General features: G+C 53.1%; 5 protein-coding genes across 5 annotated transcripts; 3 read left to right on the top strand and 2 right to left on the bottom strand.

Annotated features, from left to right (window-relative positions):
- Positions 1-849: 849 nt before the first annotated feature.
- On the bottom strand, positions 850-2,683 carry STEHIDRAFT_144575 (uncharacterized protein). Its single transcript, XM_007299912.1, has 4 exons — positions 2,548-2,683; positions 2,334-2,494; positions 1,145-2,274; positions 850-1,072 (listed from the first exon to the last, which is right to left on the bottom strand). Exons 2-4 carry the CDS (start codon positions 2,477-2,479, stop codon positions 966-968), a joined length of 1,383 nt encoding a protein of 460 aa, XP_007299974.1. The 5' UTR covers positions 2,480-2,494; positions 2,548-2,683; the 3' UTR covers positions 850-965.
- A 1,102-nt stretch (positions 2,684-3,785) lies between these two features.
- Positions 3,786-4,877, top strand: STEHIDRAFT_152852 (uncharacterized protein; the record flags this gene model as incomplete). Its single annotated transcript, XM_007299911.1, has 1 exon — positions 3,786-4,877. The coding sequence occupies one exon, from the start codon at positions 3,786-3,788 to the stop codon at positions 4,875-4,877; it is 1,092 nt and encodes a 363-aa protein (XP_007299973.1).
- Positions 4,878-6,443: 1,566 nt separating this feature from the next.
- STEHIDRAFT_50128 (uncharacterized protein) lies at positions 6,444-10,380 on the bottom strand (the record flags this gene model as incomplete). The annotated part of the gene is made up of 9 exons (XM_007299337.1): positions 6,444-6,554; positions 6,631-7,155; positions 7,221-7,280; positions 7,373-7,513; positions 7,595-7,985; positions 8,172-8,354; positions 8,467-8,909; positions 8,974-9,007; positions 10,250-10,380. Coding segments are annotated over 9 exons (2,019 nt in total), but the record flags the coding sequence as incomplete, so codon positions are not given.
- Positions 10,381-11,044: 664 nt separating this feature from the next.
- STEHIDRAFT_152850 (uncharacterized protein) lies at positions 11,045-11,692 on the top strand (the record flags this gene model as incomplete). Its single annotated transcript, XM_007299910.1, has 2 exons — positions 11,045-11,159; positions 11,220-11,692. 2 exons carry the CDS (start codon positions 11,045-11,047, stop codon positions 11,690-11,692), a joined length of 588 nt encoding a protein of 195 aa, XP_007299972.1.
- A 924-nt stretch (positions 11,693-12,616) lies between these two features.
- Positions 12,617-15,055, top strand: STEHIDRAFT_118313 (uncharacterized protein; the record flags this gene model as incomplete). The annotated part of the gene is made up of 2 exons (XM_007299909.1): positions 12,617-13,090; positions 13,766-15,055. Coding segments are annotated over 2 exons (570 nt in total), but the record flags the coding sequence as incomplete, so codon positions are not given.
- Positions 15,056-16,870: the final 1,815 nt, after the last annotated feature.

Here is a 16,870-nt window from a genome sequence, read left to right as displayed (position 1 = left end):
TATGTCCAGTTCTTGGACCTATTCATCCTCTCAAGCATGCTGTCAAGTCATCGGTAGCGAACAGGGTGAATACGGAGAATGGTGCGTCTGCAGTCAAGCTGTCCATCACCACATCCCTGATTAGACTTGATGGTCAAATATATGATGTCCCTTTATTCTTCCTCGCTCGCAGGTCCAGCATCCGAGAACAGACTGGTCCCAGGAGGATTGAAGACTTATGGCTAGCCGATGCGCCTCAACCGTGCAATCGCGACGAGTTTCTCGGCCTCGTCACCGGTAAAATCCCTCTGGTGCGAGGTGTTGCAATTACGCGAATGCGATGCTATATAGAGCCGACTTCATCTGCACTAGGAGATGAGCTTGTTCTGTGCCGTAAGTATTCGTACCATCTCGTCTGCGGTCTCAGTATTGCTCTCCGCTGGAGCACGGCGGCACCTCTCCCGTACTGATATCGATCGTTTTGTGTTTCCCCTTGCAGGCCTCCTGTCCGTGTTCGTGGCCCTTGGAGCTGAGGCTTGGAGCTGAGCCTCTGTAGGCTTGGCCTTGTATGAGGTGCATATTTCCTATGCTGATCTCCACTTCTTATGTCGTCCACAGCGCTGATTCGCATGTCCCTCTACCCAATCCTGCTCTTAAAGTGCCAGTGCATCCTCAGTTTCGTAAATCAAGTACACCAGTTCCTTCGTCGTGAGAACGCGATAGTCAAGGGTCCCCTAGAGGGTGATTGTCGTGTACTCTACGTTAGCGATGATTGAATTCAGACGTTATTATCGCTGTATCTTTGGCTTGCTGCGTGCCTTGGGTGTGATACTCGACCTCAAGACTCTCGTCTACGAGTTTGGGAAAGAACTGAAGCGGCCTTTTGAATCAAATTAGGTATAGTACAACGCAAACAATGCCAACTCGATTACTCTGGAACGAAAACCTTAGATCTAATGCATTCTGCGGCCGACCTACCGTAGCCCTCAACCTTCTCTGTCGAACGGGGAGGGTATACCATCTAGTTCTGCCGATGAAGCACGACTCGGAACTGTATCCAGGAATTCATGAGGAGATAAACTATAGCACAAAGCTAGTGAACCGACAATGACATGAGTCGCCAACATTGATAGATGAACAAAGCCAAACCGACGAAGAAGCTTACAGCCATCTAGAGTATCACTGTCGAGATCCTTCCAACCGTGCCTCCAACGTCGCGCGCCATTGTATTTGCAGATCCCATTCTTGAAGCGTCCGAACACATGCAAGGCCCCGCGTTCGATATAGACGAATTTTGGTAGGGAAGGAAAGAGGGTCATTATGATGTTGGCATTGGCCCATCCCGCACGCGACAGTCCTTCTATTTTCGAACCGCGGTGGTAGTTGCCAATCATGCGTTCACTACCGACCAACGTGAAGAATCTAAGTGAAGATGGCATCGCGAGCTCTGAGAGTTCGTCGGGGTCGATGCTAATGAGGGCGGTGGGGTCAGGGCTGTCGCTTTCCTTGACGGCCGAGTCGCTGTACCGGAATTTGCGGTCAAAGGCTATAGTACGATAGGCTTCTGAACCCGGTAGAAGCTCCAGCCGTCGCAGGTTGGGCATTCGCGGAACGATGTTCGCTAGGATCCATGTGAGGGGTGCGGGCTCCCTGCTACCTGCCGGTGGTGCAGGATGCTTGCTGCCAGCCGGTGAATCCTCCATCGTGAAACTGACAAGCTTGGTGCCACAGCGGGAGAAAGCATCGAGGATCGCCCGTCGACGCTCCTCCGCTTCTAAAAATCGACGAGGCCCGAAATTACAGTGCGATATCGTGAGATGGGTCAGATTGGTCATATGGCGTAGGACGTGCGCGAATACGAGCGGATCGTCGACCAGTGCAGCCTCAAACACTTCTATGCGTTTAAGACAGGGTGATAGCGTGAACTGGGAGCTGTACACGATACTCTCTGCATTGTTACGCCAAACTCTGAGGGTTGGCAGCGAGTCGAGTAGATGAAGAAGGGCGGGGCCGAGGGTTGTGGGGAAGGAGTTAAGCTCGAGCAGATGGGGACTGATGTGGGAGGACAGGCTCGCCAGGTTGGGTACATCTGGAAAAACATCCCAGCCTCGAAAATCTAGCCGGAGGAGCTTTGGCAGAGCCTTAAGAATACCATCGAGCTCATTCCAAGGGACTCCCTTGTAACCATATACTACCGTAAGGGAGCGGCTCATCGGCCCAAAATGGAGAGGGCGGCTCATGAGGGTGTCATGGAAGCGATTCCATGGCGATTGTGATTGTTCCTGATAGCCCGATCTTCACGAATTGCGCATTCAGTTGTATTGTGAAGCGGCGTAACCATAGTGTGTACTCACGGATCGATCTTCAGAACCACATGCCTATAAAGCGCGGGCTGAGCGACATCCAGGAAGTGAGTCGAGGTACGAGAGAGGCTCGCTAGATCTTCGTTGAGGGCCAAATGACATATGTGCGTTTGAAGCTCAACCGGAAGAGTCTGCATAGCTGACTTCAAGTACTGTACCTGAGTTAGTACAGCCCAACAGAGCATGGCGTAGATTCCGAACTCACTCGGTCCGACACTGGATTAATCGCCGTGAAGCGATGTTTAAGATGTGTGATCTTCGTCTACCCCACCAGGTTCACCAGCTATAAAACGTAGTTCTGAAGGTAGATGTTGGGAACAGTGGCACCACTGATGATGGGGCAGACAAACGTGCGGACAACACGACGCATGCAAGTCTATGCAAGTATTTGGGTGGCGTCAGTGGCCACGCGGCACCAAATAACCGTCAACAAGATCAATATCGTTGTCGGCGTGTCACTTCGAACACCAATGAAGGGTTGACCTCGACAAGCACTCAGGCTACAACTCCTCCAACAATAGCCACACTCACAGCCTACCTTGTTAGGTCTTCTTAAGACTCTCGTTGTTGAGCAGTACCGGAATTAGTACGGTCTCGGCAAACAACTTGTCCGCTTATTTATGTTGCTTTGTTTCGACCTCGTCTATCAAGTATCGATGTCCCTAGATCGAATTCTCACGCAATGGATGCGGTCACGCTGTTGAGAGCTGTTTATCGCTGTTTATCGCCGTGGTTCGTGAGTGACATCAACGACGGTGCGTTACTTAGTTCGAAGATCATTGTGTGACTGACGGTGGCACCTAGTGTCTTTGTCGAAGACGAAAGGGCCACATCATGTACGAAGATGTCTGCACGTCACATGAGGTGTCGTGAATTTTACTCTCCGACAACATATAAAGCCTGTGTTGTTCTCCTTCAGGAGACACCAAGACCCTACTGCCCTCTCGTTCTCGAATCTGATCTCCATCTCGCTTCAGTTCTTCAGAGCTCAGTATGCCCGTACCTCCATGCACTCCGTACCCCTTCGAGCGCTTTATGATCAACGAGACCTCCAGGTATCGCTCCAGGCTAACTCGTCTTCTCTCGGCTCTCGATAGCGCTCTAGCGTCTGGGAACACTGACCAAGCTTGTCTCTTGAGAGCTGAGATCCAACACCTCCAAACTGAGGGCTTGCCCCGCCTCGAAGGACTGCTTCAAGTATCTCGAAAAGTGTGTTCTTCCGTAGGTGGCACTCATGCGGTAAACCTAGCACTCTGGAATGGGGTCCTTCGATGGAAATGGGCAATCCCGACCAACGAAGACCAACCGGCGGAAGGTCGAGCTGAGGCAAATGCTATCGACGGATACTTAGACGGGTCGATGTGCGTCCTTTCTTTTCTTTGTTCTCTTTTACTTCATTGGTTTATCGTAGAGTGCAGTGCCGCGCATCTATGGCCGTCCCTGATGACCATCCAGACGATCCCGGCGACGGTTCCTTTCGAGGAATTGCGGGATATGCCGACTCGCAGGGGTGCCTTCCGCATGTTTGCCTCTACGCAACCTGCCTACAGTCGGGCACGGAATTATGTCGACTTCATGTCTCTCATTCTGCATTTAAAGGAAAAAAGCCTAGTACGTACACCTCACCCATCCCCTTTCTTCTCGAAGCTTATTGTAACGACACATATCCATAAGATGGGAAGAGCAACGTGGTTCTGTGATGGTGTATATTTTCGCATATATCTGTTCGCACTCCAGGATCGGATACCCGGCCGTGAATGGATTCTTACGGGCTTGGTCTTTGGTGGTCGTGATGACAAGCATGGCGCTCCTCTGGATGAAAAGCCAACGATCTCTCGTGCTCTCTCTATTCGTGAACCTCTCGACATAACCTCTGGCGAACGCCCAGCCCGTGATCATCCTGAGGCTCCCAGATCCGGAGCAGGCGTTCTCATGCGCCCCTTCGTCCTTCGATCCGCAGTCCCTGGGTTTGAATTCAGCGATATCTACCCTCCAGAAGCGATGATAAACACGGTCAACCCCCAAGACCTCATCGACGACATTCAAATAAATGCCAACCCATCCCTACTTAACCTGACGAACACCATTCTCGGCCTATCTCAACCAGGACGCTCTCAACCTCAACGTTCTCAACCTCAGACTCGACTTATGCTGAAGCACTCCACGACAGGCCAATGGTATAAACTGGTCCCCATGAGAGGCATCGATCCGAAGTGGCCCATGACGACTCGGATCTGTCGGTATCCCGACGAGTTTCACCATGTGTTGGTCTGGCGTGGAAATGTATATAACATCCTCTCGTGGACTCGAAGTGAGGGATTATACGCTATTGCGGATTTGCTGGGCATGCGCAATGGAATCCCTTTCTTCGGGCGGTATACAGGGTGGGTGAGATATTCTGCGGATGGGCTCGGAGTTGTGGGCGAACTTGAACTTGAAGATGCTGTGGTTGCGGAAGTGCCAGGTGCAACGGGAGGCACGAGGGCTCTAGAGTTCGCTATGCGGGATGGTTTGTCTGAATCAATGGTCTCGTGAGGTGAGTCTGTGGGACCAGTCGTTTGTTCCTTCTCGGACTTACCTTTCTTTCGTTCATTTTGATCTTCCGCAATTGACGTATATGTAAGTAGTTTCTCCATCTCGATTTTCAACAAGTTAGAATACACGCTTTGTCTTTGTTCTGCATGTCCCGCAATGAATGGTATGGAGGTACGGGCACAGCAGCGTCGAGAGCGATACCGTGACTTCGAGGACAAGACAATCTCGAGGAGAGAGAAGACTATGAGGGTGGAGTCGCAGTAGTAGTCAAGCTCAACATGTTCAGTAATGGGATAAAAGAGTACAAAAAAGAAGGAAACCGGAGACAAGCCTCAAAGAGTGCGAGCTCATCCAATTCCAGGTCGAGGATCCCCGGCCGGAATTTTTACTTGTGGCGCCCCTCCATCCAACATTGCACGCAACAATCCAACAATCTAAACCCGTTGAATATATACACCCTTGTTCTAATATCAATATCATACATGCCTCAAAATCCGTGGGTTCGGTCAATAGCGATAGTAATGGAGGTACGAATGGAGCTACGAATGGAGCTACGAATGGCGGTAGGAATGGGACTGGGAATAGGAGTGGAAATGGGGAGAAATGTGAGGATAAAGAAGGAACGTGGATATGTATGTGATGTATCACTGTGAGTTAAGAAGATGGGGCTGCGTCCGATTGACTTTGCAGAGAAGAGGTCGGACGTGGGCACGATGCAATATGCCGTGGGTGACTGAGAATCAGTAAATAGCGATAGCGATCCGGAAGTTGAATGAATGAAAATGTGAAGTGGTAGCATGGATAGTGAAGATGATTAAACGGACTAAAGAGGACGCATATGGGTAGATGGATAGATACTGTACGGTCGTGGTAGAAAAGATGTGTGTAGTCGCTGACCGCGACATGAAAGGAAAGAAACTCAAAAACGTGGCGCCTCTCGCCTAAGTAAGAACGGGAACCCACCCAACCCAACCCAGCCCAGCTCATCCCAACACTTCCCCTCACAAAACCCCATCACCCGTCTGACCTCCCCACGTATCGAGCCCACCACCCACCTCTACCAACTCACACCCTCGCACTCTTATCCACCCAACTGCTCCCCTCACTAACACTCACACTCGCCGGCACAACATCCACACTAACCCCCTCCCCATACCCAGACCCAGACCCAGACCCATACCCATCCCAACTACTCCCACTCGCCCCAGCAGCGTCCCCAACGCGCTTAACGACCCTACTCCTTCCCCTCTCCGGCTCTCCATCCTCGTTATCGACCCCAAACCTCGCCTTCTTCTTCCCTTTGCTCTTCCCGCTGGTACCAGTGCCGTTGGCTTTCCCGTGGCTTGATATGGTGCCGTAATTGGAGGAAGAGGGAGCGACGAGGGAAGAGCGCGGACGGGCGTTGGGGTTGGTCGAGCGACGATGAGAAGACGATGACGAAGGCTGGGAAGAGAAGAGGGACGCGAAGGACGTGAAGAAGGAAGTCGGTTTGGATCGTTGAGTTACGGGTGCGGATGGCTGAGCGTTCGAGGAGGAGGATGTATAATGCGACTTTGGTTCGGCGTGGATGAGGAAGAGGATGACGAGCGAGGCCGTGGCGAGTGCGCCTGCGAGCATGAATATCGCTTTGGGGAGGGTCGCGACCGTCGATGAGTAGAGGACACCGAAAATGAGAGGCTGGAATTCCACGCAATTTTTTTCAGTATTCAGTTTCGATTATAATCTAGAGAAAGGAATGAAATGAGGAACGCACCCCGAGAATCATCTGCCCCATAGCCTGCAACGCCGCCACACCACCAAACAACGGCCCCATCCCCTCCACCTTCTTCTTCGTCGTCCTCTGCCCACCCTGCCCGCTCTCGTGTCCATCATCGTCGCCCTCCTCCCCGACGCCCCTCAACGCCTGCCTCTGCATGATACACACCGCCAAACTCTGCGCCGCCGGATGCATGCCGGACGCAAAACACGAAATGACCGTGAGCCCCGCGAAGCGCAACGATGAATCTGAGATGGGGAGCGAGACGAGCGTGTGCGAGAGGATGTCGAGCACGAGGGAGAGCCGGCCGAGCGTGAGGTCGAAGGTGATGGAATGGTGGAGCGCTTCCTCGGCTGTCGTTGCTGCTGCTGCTGTAGAGGTCAAGGTTGAGGCACCGTCTGCAACTGCGACTGTGATTGGGGTGGGGACTGGCTTGGGCTTGAAGTAGGAGATTATTGTGGGGAGGACGAAGAGGAGGCAGATCGCGCGCGCGCCGCCGACGAAGGAGATGTAGTAGCTCAGCTGGATTGGTCGTACATTAGCCATGATCCCCTCAGTTGCAGGGATTTCACGATCGCTCTACTCACCTGTTCAGCGCTCCATCCGAACTGATGTTCCGCATAGAGGTACTTGATCTGGAATATACCCTATTCCGCACAACCAAACCGCGTCAGCCCTCCCATTCCCTCACCTCACCTCACCTCTCCTCAGAACGCTCGAGAAAAAAAAAGGGACTCACACTGCTCAACAAATAAAATGCCAAACTGCCCGCCAAAAGCGTCAAGCTCCAATCCGTCCTCGCCCCTCCAACCCTCCCGCTCTCATCGCTCGTCCTATACACCTTCCTCGGCGCAAACACCGCCAAAGGCCCAAACAGCTTCTTCAGCGTCGCACGCCCTCCCGCACCCGTCCGCCTCATAAGCGCATCCACAGAACGTCCCTTGCTCCGGCTCTTGCTCACGCTCTTCGCCACGCCTGATCCGCCGTCCACCTCCTGCACAGCGTCCTCGTCGACTTCCTCCTGCTGCGCACGCAACGCCTCCTCCGCCTCCTCCGCCTCCCGAGCCTTCATCGCCGCCCTCCTCTTCACCTTATCCATACTCTCCGGAAGGAAGCCCATGGCGAACACCAAGTTCACGAAACTGCAGAGAATGGCCACCCAGAAGACGGAGGTCACGTTCGGGACGCCACTCCTGCCCGGGATCGCGCGGGATGCGAATGTTTCTAGTAGGTTGGAGGAGTGCGATGGCGAGGAAGGGGAAATGGCTGAGAATATGGGGAGCGGGTTGCGGATGAAGTAGGCGCCGACCATGGGGCCGAGCGAAAAACCGAGGTAGAAGACGCCAATGAACCTGCATCGATTAAAAAGAGACACATAAAATCAGTAAATCTGACGCTCGTGATCATTCGCCGGGGGGGAGGGGGGTGAGGGAGGAGGGAGGTCGGATGGGAGGGGAGGTTGGATGGGATATGTGGAAGGGGGTGGCGTGGCGTGGCGTGGTGGGAGGAAACATTCGCGAAGAAAACAAAGAACCCACCGACTAAAAATATGCGCCCTCGACCCATCGCTCGTACAATCGCTCACATACGCCGACGCCGTCGCCTGCAGCGTCGACCACCCTCCAAGTGAACCCTCGATCAAGGGCGAGAGCAGGAGGAGGATATGGCCGTGGTGCGAGAGGGGCGAGGAGGGGGTGGAGACGAGGATGAATGTTAGATCACTAGATACATATTCCGAGGGTGGAAGGTCAGGTCAGTGTTTGTTCGGAGTACGATCGATTTTTTCGCCAATGAGGGGGGTTGGGGTCGGAAAAAGCAATAACGCAAACTCACGTCAAAAACATACCCCCAACCGCCGCGCTCAACACCCTCGTCCTCCCCACCCTCTCCCCAAGTCTACCCCACCACCCCGTCGTCAGCGCGCTCAGGGTGCCCATCGTGGTCGTCATGATGGTCTGGAGGCGCGCCGCGCCGGCTTGCACGGCGGGGTCGGAGAGGCAGATTTGCGAGGGGAGATTGCGGGGGTCTTCTTCGTTGTCTGAGTCGTCTGAGGAAGAGGAGGAGGAGGGGAAGAGGATGCTGAGGGAATTGAGCGATGAAGGGGATGAGGAGGAAGAGTAGGAAGAGTAGGAAGGGTCAAGAGAAAGGGAGGAAGAGGGCATGAAGACGCTGAGGAGAGATGTGCTATCGCCCGAGGTGTGGTTATAGTGGCTATGAATCGCGTTGCACGAGAGTTGGGTGAAGACTTCGACGCGGGGGGCGAGTGTCATTCCTCTCTGTTAGGGCGAAGAGCGAAGGTCAGATGATGGGAGGGGAGTGGAAGGGAAGGGAGGTACGTACGGTGATAGAAGCGATGATAGCGAATGGGACGAGCCTGGATGAAGTTCGAGTATAGTCAGCGAGAGTTCTATCCAACACAATGCGACGGATACGGCGCAAATGGATTAAAAGAATACACAAAAAATGGAGTAAACGTATTCATCAGAAGGTAGGTGTCACGTAGATGAGAAGGTGAATGGGCCAATGGTTCATACATAGAGGACAATCCAGTCCCGTTCCATTCATTCCGAAGAAAGTAAAAGAATGCGCATGCGAGTGAATGCGTGCGGATGAGTAAGTGGATGGCCCATACGTGTCCGCGAAACAAGTCAATGCATAAACAATGCAAAAACTGGTCGGACTATGCCCGAATATCAAGTACACGCAAATTAAGGCCCGCTCCGCACCACTCAATACCACTCCAAACCACCAGAATTCATCTTACGCAGGAACGTGAGACACAATCGCAAAGGTATACGCCCTGATCAATCCATAACCGACGTATGACCACGATCATAGCCATACCCATCTCGAGCACGAGTACGGATAAACACCCCGTTCGGAGCACGAGCACTCGAATCGAGTGCTTCATCATAAGCACTAGTAGTCATGCTTGGCCAGCCATCACCGGCACCCCAGACCTCAGAAGAGGACTTTCATAAACCAAAACCACAAACCCCACCGAAAACCCCTCCCCAAAGATTTCAGGGAGTTATGATGCTCGCACCCGCATATTATTATCCCAATCGAGGGTATGGGCGGCCTTTATGTTTGTTATGTGTGATGTGTTATGATAGACTTGGATACTGGGATACTGAGATAAATACTCAGGGCGTGATGGCACCCCAGTTCCCTCGAAAGTCGCGACATACTTACTCATGAGTCCAACACACCTACTTAACACTCAGTCGCCCTCAAGCCCACTCACCACTCACCACTCACCGTCGGCGACTAGTACTCTCAAACCAATTGAAAGAACCGCAGTCCCAGTCCCACTGTGCTACACCAAGTTGAGAGATGCAAAGATGGGGATAGGACGGAGCGCGCAGTGCGCCATCATGACGTCGGCGGTAACGCCACACACAGTCAGTCAGTCATGGTTAACTGGTAAGCTGCCGTGCGCACAGGCGCTTGCACACTGCGGCACGGCGTCCTCGAGCAAGGTGTTGGGGAGGAGAGGAGAGTGAGGGTTGCGTATGCGCTGTATACCTGCCTCCACGTGCAAAATGAAAGCAACAAAGAAAGAAGGAGGAAGACGCAAGAGACTAGACAACGCACGAAAGAGACAAAGACTCACCATAACGGCCTGGGACGATAGAACGGTTTCTTGTCCTCCCTTCGTTCACTTTCTCCTTCCTGTTGCTGGTCCTGGAGAGACGTAACCAGCAGCGGGTCGCGCTCCGTCGCTGGTGGCGGGGAGGGATCCATGGTTGGCCGAAAAGCTAGATGTTGTAGATGTAGATGTGGAGACTTCGGAGGATGATGGGAAGGTTAAGTTCGCGTGCGTGGGATTAGGATAAGACTTTGTGTGTGGTGTCTTTGTATATATAGATGGTGTTATCCAGTCCTGACTCTGACTCGAGTAGTACGAATACCCTGCCTCAAGTTCGAGTTCACCTTCAAAGGCCGTCTATAGTGATATGCGTCGCTAGGTGTGAGTTGTATAGCTCCTGGCTAGGTAGGGCGAAGAAAGGGGGCGAAATCAGAAAATTAGAAACGGACAGGCTGGGGGATTATAAATGGAATGGATAGGATGCGATAAGTGAAAGGACGGTGGTGCGTGGGTGAGTGGTGTGTGTGGCCCAACGCGATAAGTTGGCGGGCGAGACCCGCGCGCCGTTTCCGCGCCGCCAACACGTTTGCCAAGCGCTCGCCATCGGCAGCTGGGCCACACTGAACAGCACTCGACTCGGCACGCCACACGGCAGGCACCCGGGATCCCGGAGCCGGAGCCGTGAAGAGCGCATGTGGTGCGCCACAAACGGAAGCTTGCACTGACCGTTCGTCGTTGTCGTCCACCACCACCACCACCACCACCACATCCACCGCCATCGTCACGAACGACGCTCACATACCTCTCACACCGCACACGATGACCGACGCCGCCATGGACGTCGATAACGAGCAGAACGTCGCTGGGCCGTCGTCGCAGCCGAAGCCTGCAAGGCCGACATACATCCCGCCGAGTCTCTATCTCCCACCGCCCCGTTCGTCTCTTTCCCTCCCCTTCCCTCGCTCTTTTTTGCTAATTTTTTTTTGGGTTGAAGGTGAACCTCGCCCGCCGTTGTTTCTCAACAGCTCTCAGGACCTCGTCGGTCGTTTTCGTCTCCAATCCGCGTATGATAAATTCGTGAAACCCTTCATTGAACCGACACAACCCCAACAACAACAACAGTCAAGACAAGACGGCCAATCCTCCAACCACCCCCCAACGCCCGCTCCGCCCTTTAATGCTCCCACACCTGACGTCAACATCAACGGTAAAGGCAAGGCCAAAGCAGCTGCTGCCGCCGCCGCCGAGCCTGCGACGCCCATGCCCGCGACGCCCGGGCCTGGTGGTGGTGGCGGAGGGGGAGGACAGGACGGGGACGAGGAAGAGGTGGGGAAGGACGGAAAGAAGAAGAAGAATACGTATAGACATCTTATTAAGGGTATTCCAGGTGATTATTCTCTTCTTCGTTCTTCGCCCTTTTCATCCCGATCCCGATCCAAATGTTTTGCGTTGCCCATCACGTATTAAACGGTTATATTGAATATCCGTGTTCTTGTCTCTCTCTGCTCCTGCCTCCAACAACAACACACACACGCACTCGAACGGTCAACGGTCAACGGTCACTCTCACCCGCGCTTGTTGACTCCCCTCGGAATTTCGTCCCTCCGTAACGCCCGCCCGCCCGATGACCGACCTCCCACTGCTATGCCCTCTGCTCCGTCCGCTCCCCCTGCTCCCTTGCTCCCTCCACTTCATGCTCCCTCTACTTCTGCTTCATCTACTGCTTCGCCCGCTCTGCGACATGTGTTCGCAAACACCAAGGCCGCCACTCGACCAAAAAGGACGATTTCCTCTGGGACCTCGTGATGCAGCCTCCAAAACAGCGCATCCCGATCGAGCCCTTCGATCTCTCGAATGAGAAGATGAAGGAGGGCTTTAACGTGTCTTCGGAGGGGCTCAAGGGGGTGAGTTGGCTTTTCTCACTTGTTCTTGGATTTGGATTTGTTCGATGGGGATTGTTTCTATACATGTCGGAGTGTTTCCCTCGCCTCCGTCATTCTCTCGCATCTCACGGCACTGTCCCTGCGTTTCCCCGACGTCCTTCCGCTCCGATGCGTTACTTCCGCTCATCCTCCCTTCATCCTCCGTCCTTCGCTTTCTGCTTTTAATCTATCGCTATCCCTCTTCCGTGCACACTTCATCTTCATCTTCATCCTCTCAAACCTCATTCATCTCCTCCCTATATCACCCATTCATCGCGCTAACCATCCTCCCTGTCCTCTCTCGCAGTGGAACATCCACCTCCTCGTCTCCGAATCCTCACAAGCCCGCGAAGACAGGAAAAAACGCAAAGAGGCAAAGAAGCTCGCAAAGGCGCAGGGATTGCCCCTTCCGCTCTCCTCTTCGTTACCGCCATCCACTCCATCACAATCACAACCACAGCAACCACAGCAATCGCAATCACAGCGCGCGTCTGCGTCGTCGACACCACGGCCTACAGTAGCACAGACGCCACGACCTGCAGCATCGCGTGGTGGGACACCGAGACCTTCGTCGTCGTTACCGACACCTGCACCGTCCGCTACCGGTTCTTCTCATCACGCACAACAATCGCACGCACAACCACAACCACAACCGCAAGCGGTCGCGCCATCTCGACAAGCATCACAATCACAATCGCAACCACAGCGGACACGGACGCCGTCGACGGCTGTACAGCAACAAGGACAGAGGGGCGTCAAACGCGAGCGGGAGCGGGAGGACGGTGTCACTGTCAATGGAAATGGAAATACGAACGGAAATGGGAGGACCGTCGTGGGTGCGGGTGGTGCTGGTGGTGCTGGTGGAGCAGGAGGGACAGGGGTGGTTCAGGCGAAAGCGGGGACTGGAGGGGTGAGGCCGAGGCCGGTTAAGAAGCAGAGGATGGTGAGTTTTTCTTGAGTTTCTTTTTCTTTTTCTTTTATTTCTTGTCCTTTTCGTTTGGCGGAGGGGGCAGTTCTTGGATGTGGTTTTCGTGGTCGTGCGGGTGCGGGTGCGGGTTTGGTTGCTTCACGGTTCATGGTCAACCTTTGATCGATTGGATGGTTGATGGGATGTGTGTTGCCTTCGTTGAGATGCGAACCGACGACGATGATGATGATGATGATGATGATGATGATGATGATGATGATCATGGTTCGGGGGTGATGCGGGGCGTTGGTCCTTTCCGTCCCTCCGTCCGTCTGCTTGGTGGTTGGGCGCTCGGTCTGCGGTTGGGCGCCCGGTTTACAATTCGTATGGTTTGACGCTCGATTTGCATGGCTGCGCCCATGGTTTGTGCGGTTGACCCATGCGCGAGGTGGGAGATGAGAGGGCGCTTTTCCTCTTCGCTTTTCGTGTTTCTGGTGCACGTCTTTGGCGGGAAGGCGGCTTGGCGTGGTGTGGCGAGCGTATGTGTGTGTGGATGGGTCGTGGATGGGTTGAGGATGGATGGAGGCCTTTCTTCTTCTTTACTTTGTTTTCTTTTTACTTTCGTTCAAATGCTTTCCATCTTGCAACCTACTCATAATCCTGATACTGGTTCTGACTTCTGACGCGCCTCTTCTCTTCTCCCTCCCATAGGAGCAATCGAGAGACGTGCATACGACGCATAACGGGCATAATACGCACGGTACACATCCGGTGGTGCAGCAGCAGCCGACGCCACAGGGGGTTTGAGTATGAGCAGCGATTGTAGATTTTTCGCATTACACACACCACACACACCCCGCCTCGTCTCGCTCTCGCGCCAATCCTCAACTTTTCACGCGATCGGATTGTCACCGTCACCTCGCTCGTCTTCCCCGCCACACTTCCCGAGACCATACAACGCCAACGCACGCCATCTTTCGCTGTGATTCTCTCCTCTTCCAGCATTCCACTCTCTCCTCACTTTCTCGCGTCCATTATGTTCCCTCGCTTTCCTGTCATCAACCCGGAGTCGACGGATTTGCTATATTCGCCGGAACCGTCGACGTCGACGTCGGCGCCGGCGATCAGTCATCGCTAAACATCCCCTGCGAATCAGTCGTGCGATATGATGAATGTTTCGCGTCTGCGTCTGCCCGGGCCCCCAGATCGCATGAGGGGCTATTGATGGATTAATGGCGGCTTGTGTCGGCGTTTGGGTGTGGGTACATAACGACGGCTGGAGGATACGGCGTGCCGCGGGCATGGCATGGCATAACACGATGACCGAAATACTTCCCATTGACACCATCGAGCTCTTTTACAATACATGTAACCTCAGTGCGAAGCTCAATCTACTGTCCTGTTCACTGTTCCACTGCATGAATTCACTGCAGGCAGCGTTGCGCTCGGTCTTTCGTTCATCCCCGCCCTGTCCGCTGCCCGTACTTCGTACTTCGTGCCTGCCTGCCTGCCTCCCCCCCCCCCGTCGGCTCCTCCGTTCATATCACTGCCACCTTCCTCCTATCCGGATATTCTCGTGATTCCATGTGTTCTGTTCTTTTTTTTGCAATCGTCACATCTTTACTTACTTACTTACTTACATACGAACACTACTCATCTCTGTATTGCTGCTCGCATCACATCACAACACATCACACCATGCCTGTTTACTTTCTTTCGCACCGTATCCACGAATTTTTTGGTTTTTTTTTTGTCTGCACATCTGCTATCATCTATGGCTACTCACATACTGCCGACTGGGCTGAGCTAGTCACTCTACCCACCTCTATTCCCACTGGGACTGTCCATCCCGGGCCCTTAAGCTTGACCTTTCCTCCGTTTCCTCCGTTTGGGGGTCTCACATTACTGTTTCCATTTCAAGCTTCGCGCCACACACTGCTTCCATCGCCTTCGCCTTCCCCTCTACCTTCCCCGCTACCCCCACCTCCACCTTCAAATCTTCCCCTTCACCTTCATCTTGCAACCCCTTACGTTTAAGTATTTCCCGTCCTCGTCCTCGTCCTTGTTCTCATCTTCATCTTCACCTTTCATCCTTCATCCTTCATCTTCCACTGTGCATTATTATCCTTTATTTTCATTCTTGTTCTTCTCAGTTTTACCGGTTGGCTTTGTTTTTGTTTTTGTTTTTGTTTTGTCGAGGTCTGGTTTGCCTCGACGTTGAGTTCGAACCCGAATCCGAATCCAGATTGAATGACAACTTGAAGTGACTAGTGTTGCTGTCGAATTGGCGTCTGCACATGCGTGTGTGTGTGATGGAAGATGATTGGAGTTTTGGCTAAGTAAAAATGTATTCTATGTTGGTTATTCTTGGACAGAAGACAGAAGGTAGGTGTTCTTCAGAGGATACGAAAGGCACTATAACCGTACTCTTTGAATTTCTGTTCCAGGACAACGGTGCCACAGTGGCGTCAGGATATTTCGTGATTTAAAGTTAGCGGTTCTGGTTCAAACTCCGCTGGTCAACTTACTGCTGCGGCCGGGGATCCTTCATGTGGAATAACGCAGGCGTAAGGCCGGCGAACGGCAGGTCCCGCTACTTCCTTTGAGTTACTGCTCCTAATGTACCAGTCTAACATATTGGACACGAGCAGCATAAAATGTTCAACTGGTCTCATGCTTTCGAATTGTTTCCCGGAGCAAACTGAGGGTCAGCGATTGACGGACTAACAACGTCCGAAGAACATGATGTGCCACTCCAGCAAGGGGTCACTGCCGCTGCAGGGCTTCGCCCAGCAGCTTCGTGACCCAGACATAGTACATTAGTGCCACACTTCACACCTTGCCGAGGTTACGCTTTCAAAAACATGAACAGACATGAATACTTTAGAAACAATTCATAACTTGGACTAGGAGTGGGTTGACAAAACGGATGTTCACGAAGTGTGGCGAGGGCCTGCGTGTGAAAGCTGAGTCAGAAATTGGTCAGCATCTACCATATAGGGAAGGTCGTCGCATTACAAGCCAAAAACCGATCGATACTTCCTATAAGACCCACTACTGAAGTAGCGGGAATTTTTGTCAACTCTCGACTCGGACTTGGATGCCTTGAGGCTTGTGTCTAGTTTCTTTCCTTTCTCTTTGCGTTCCGTTACTGAACGTCTTGCGCTCGCTGACTGCTTTGACTTCACCTTCTCTGGCATGGTCTTCTCGCCACTCTCGGGATTGCGTTTTCCTCGAAGTTACGGTGTCCGAGTCGTTGTCGGCGCTGTTCAAATTATGCTCGTATCTCGGAACTATCTCACTCGCGCTCTCGTTCTATTTCGCTTATAGCCACCTAGGCATCGTCACCGGGAAGCCTCGGTATCCAGAAACGGAAGCAACTTTCATCGACCCTTACGGTCGTGCCGGGCTTCCGGTACCAAGTGAAACCAAAAGGCTTTGTTCGTCCGTTGTGTCAACATTTCGTGACGTTCGACAGCTTGCGCGGTTGAAATACCTCTACGGGCTCGTATCTGAATCCGTCGGCCCTCAGGCTCACACTCCCGGAACATATAATCACGGCCTGGGCATTCTCTTGCTGGACCTCGGGCGAGTATTGCCCATTGTTGATCCTTTTCTGAGAACAGGAAGTCGTTCTATGTGGAAGACAGATGTGGGCTGTTATTGTCCGTATATACCTCCGTCACTCTCCCATGGGAATTCGGTGAGACATTGTGTCTTGTTCATCCCAATGTCCACGGGCATTGTACCCTCCGTCCAGGTCCAGCCCGATCTGTGCCCAAGCGACTGTGCAGTGCTTACACGTGTTATGAAACA

The sequence above is a fragment of the Stereum hirsutum genome (assembly GCF_000264905.1).
Source record: "Stereum hirsutum FP-91666 SS1 unplaced genomic scaffold STEHIscaffold_2, whole genome shotgun sequence".
Taxonomy (NCBI): Eukaryota; Fungi; Basidiomycota; class Agaricomycetes; order Russulales; family Stereaceae; genus Stereum; species Stereum hirsutum.
The sequence above is the reverse complement of the archived record's forward strand: the minus strand, read 5'-3'. Positions and strand labels throughout refer to the sequence as shown.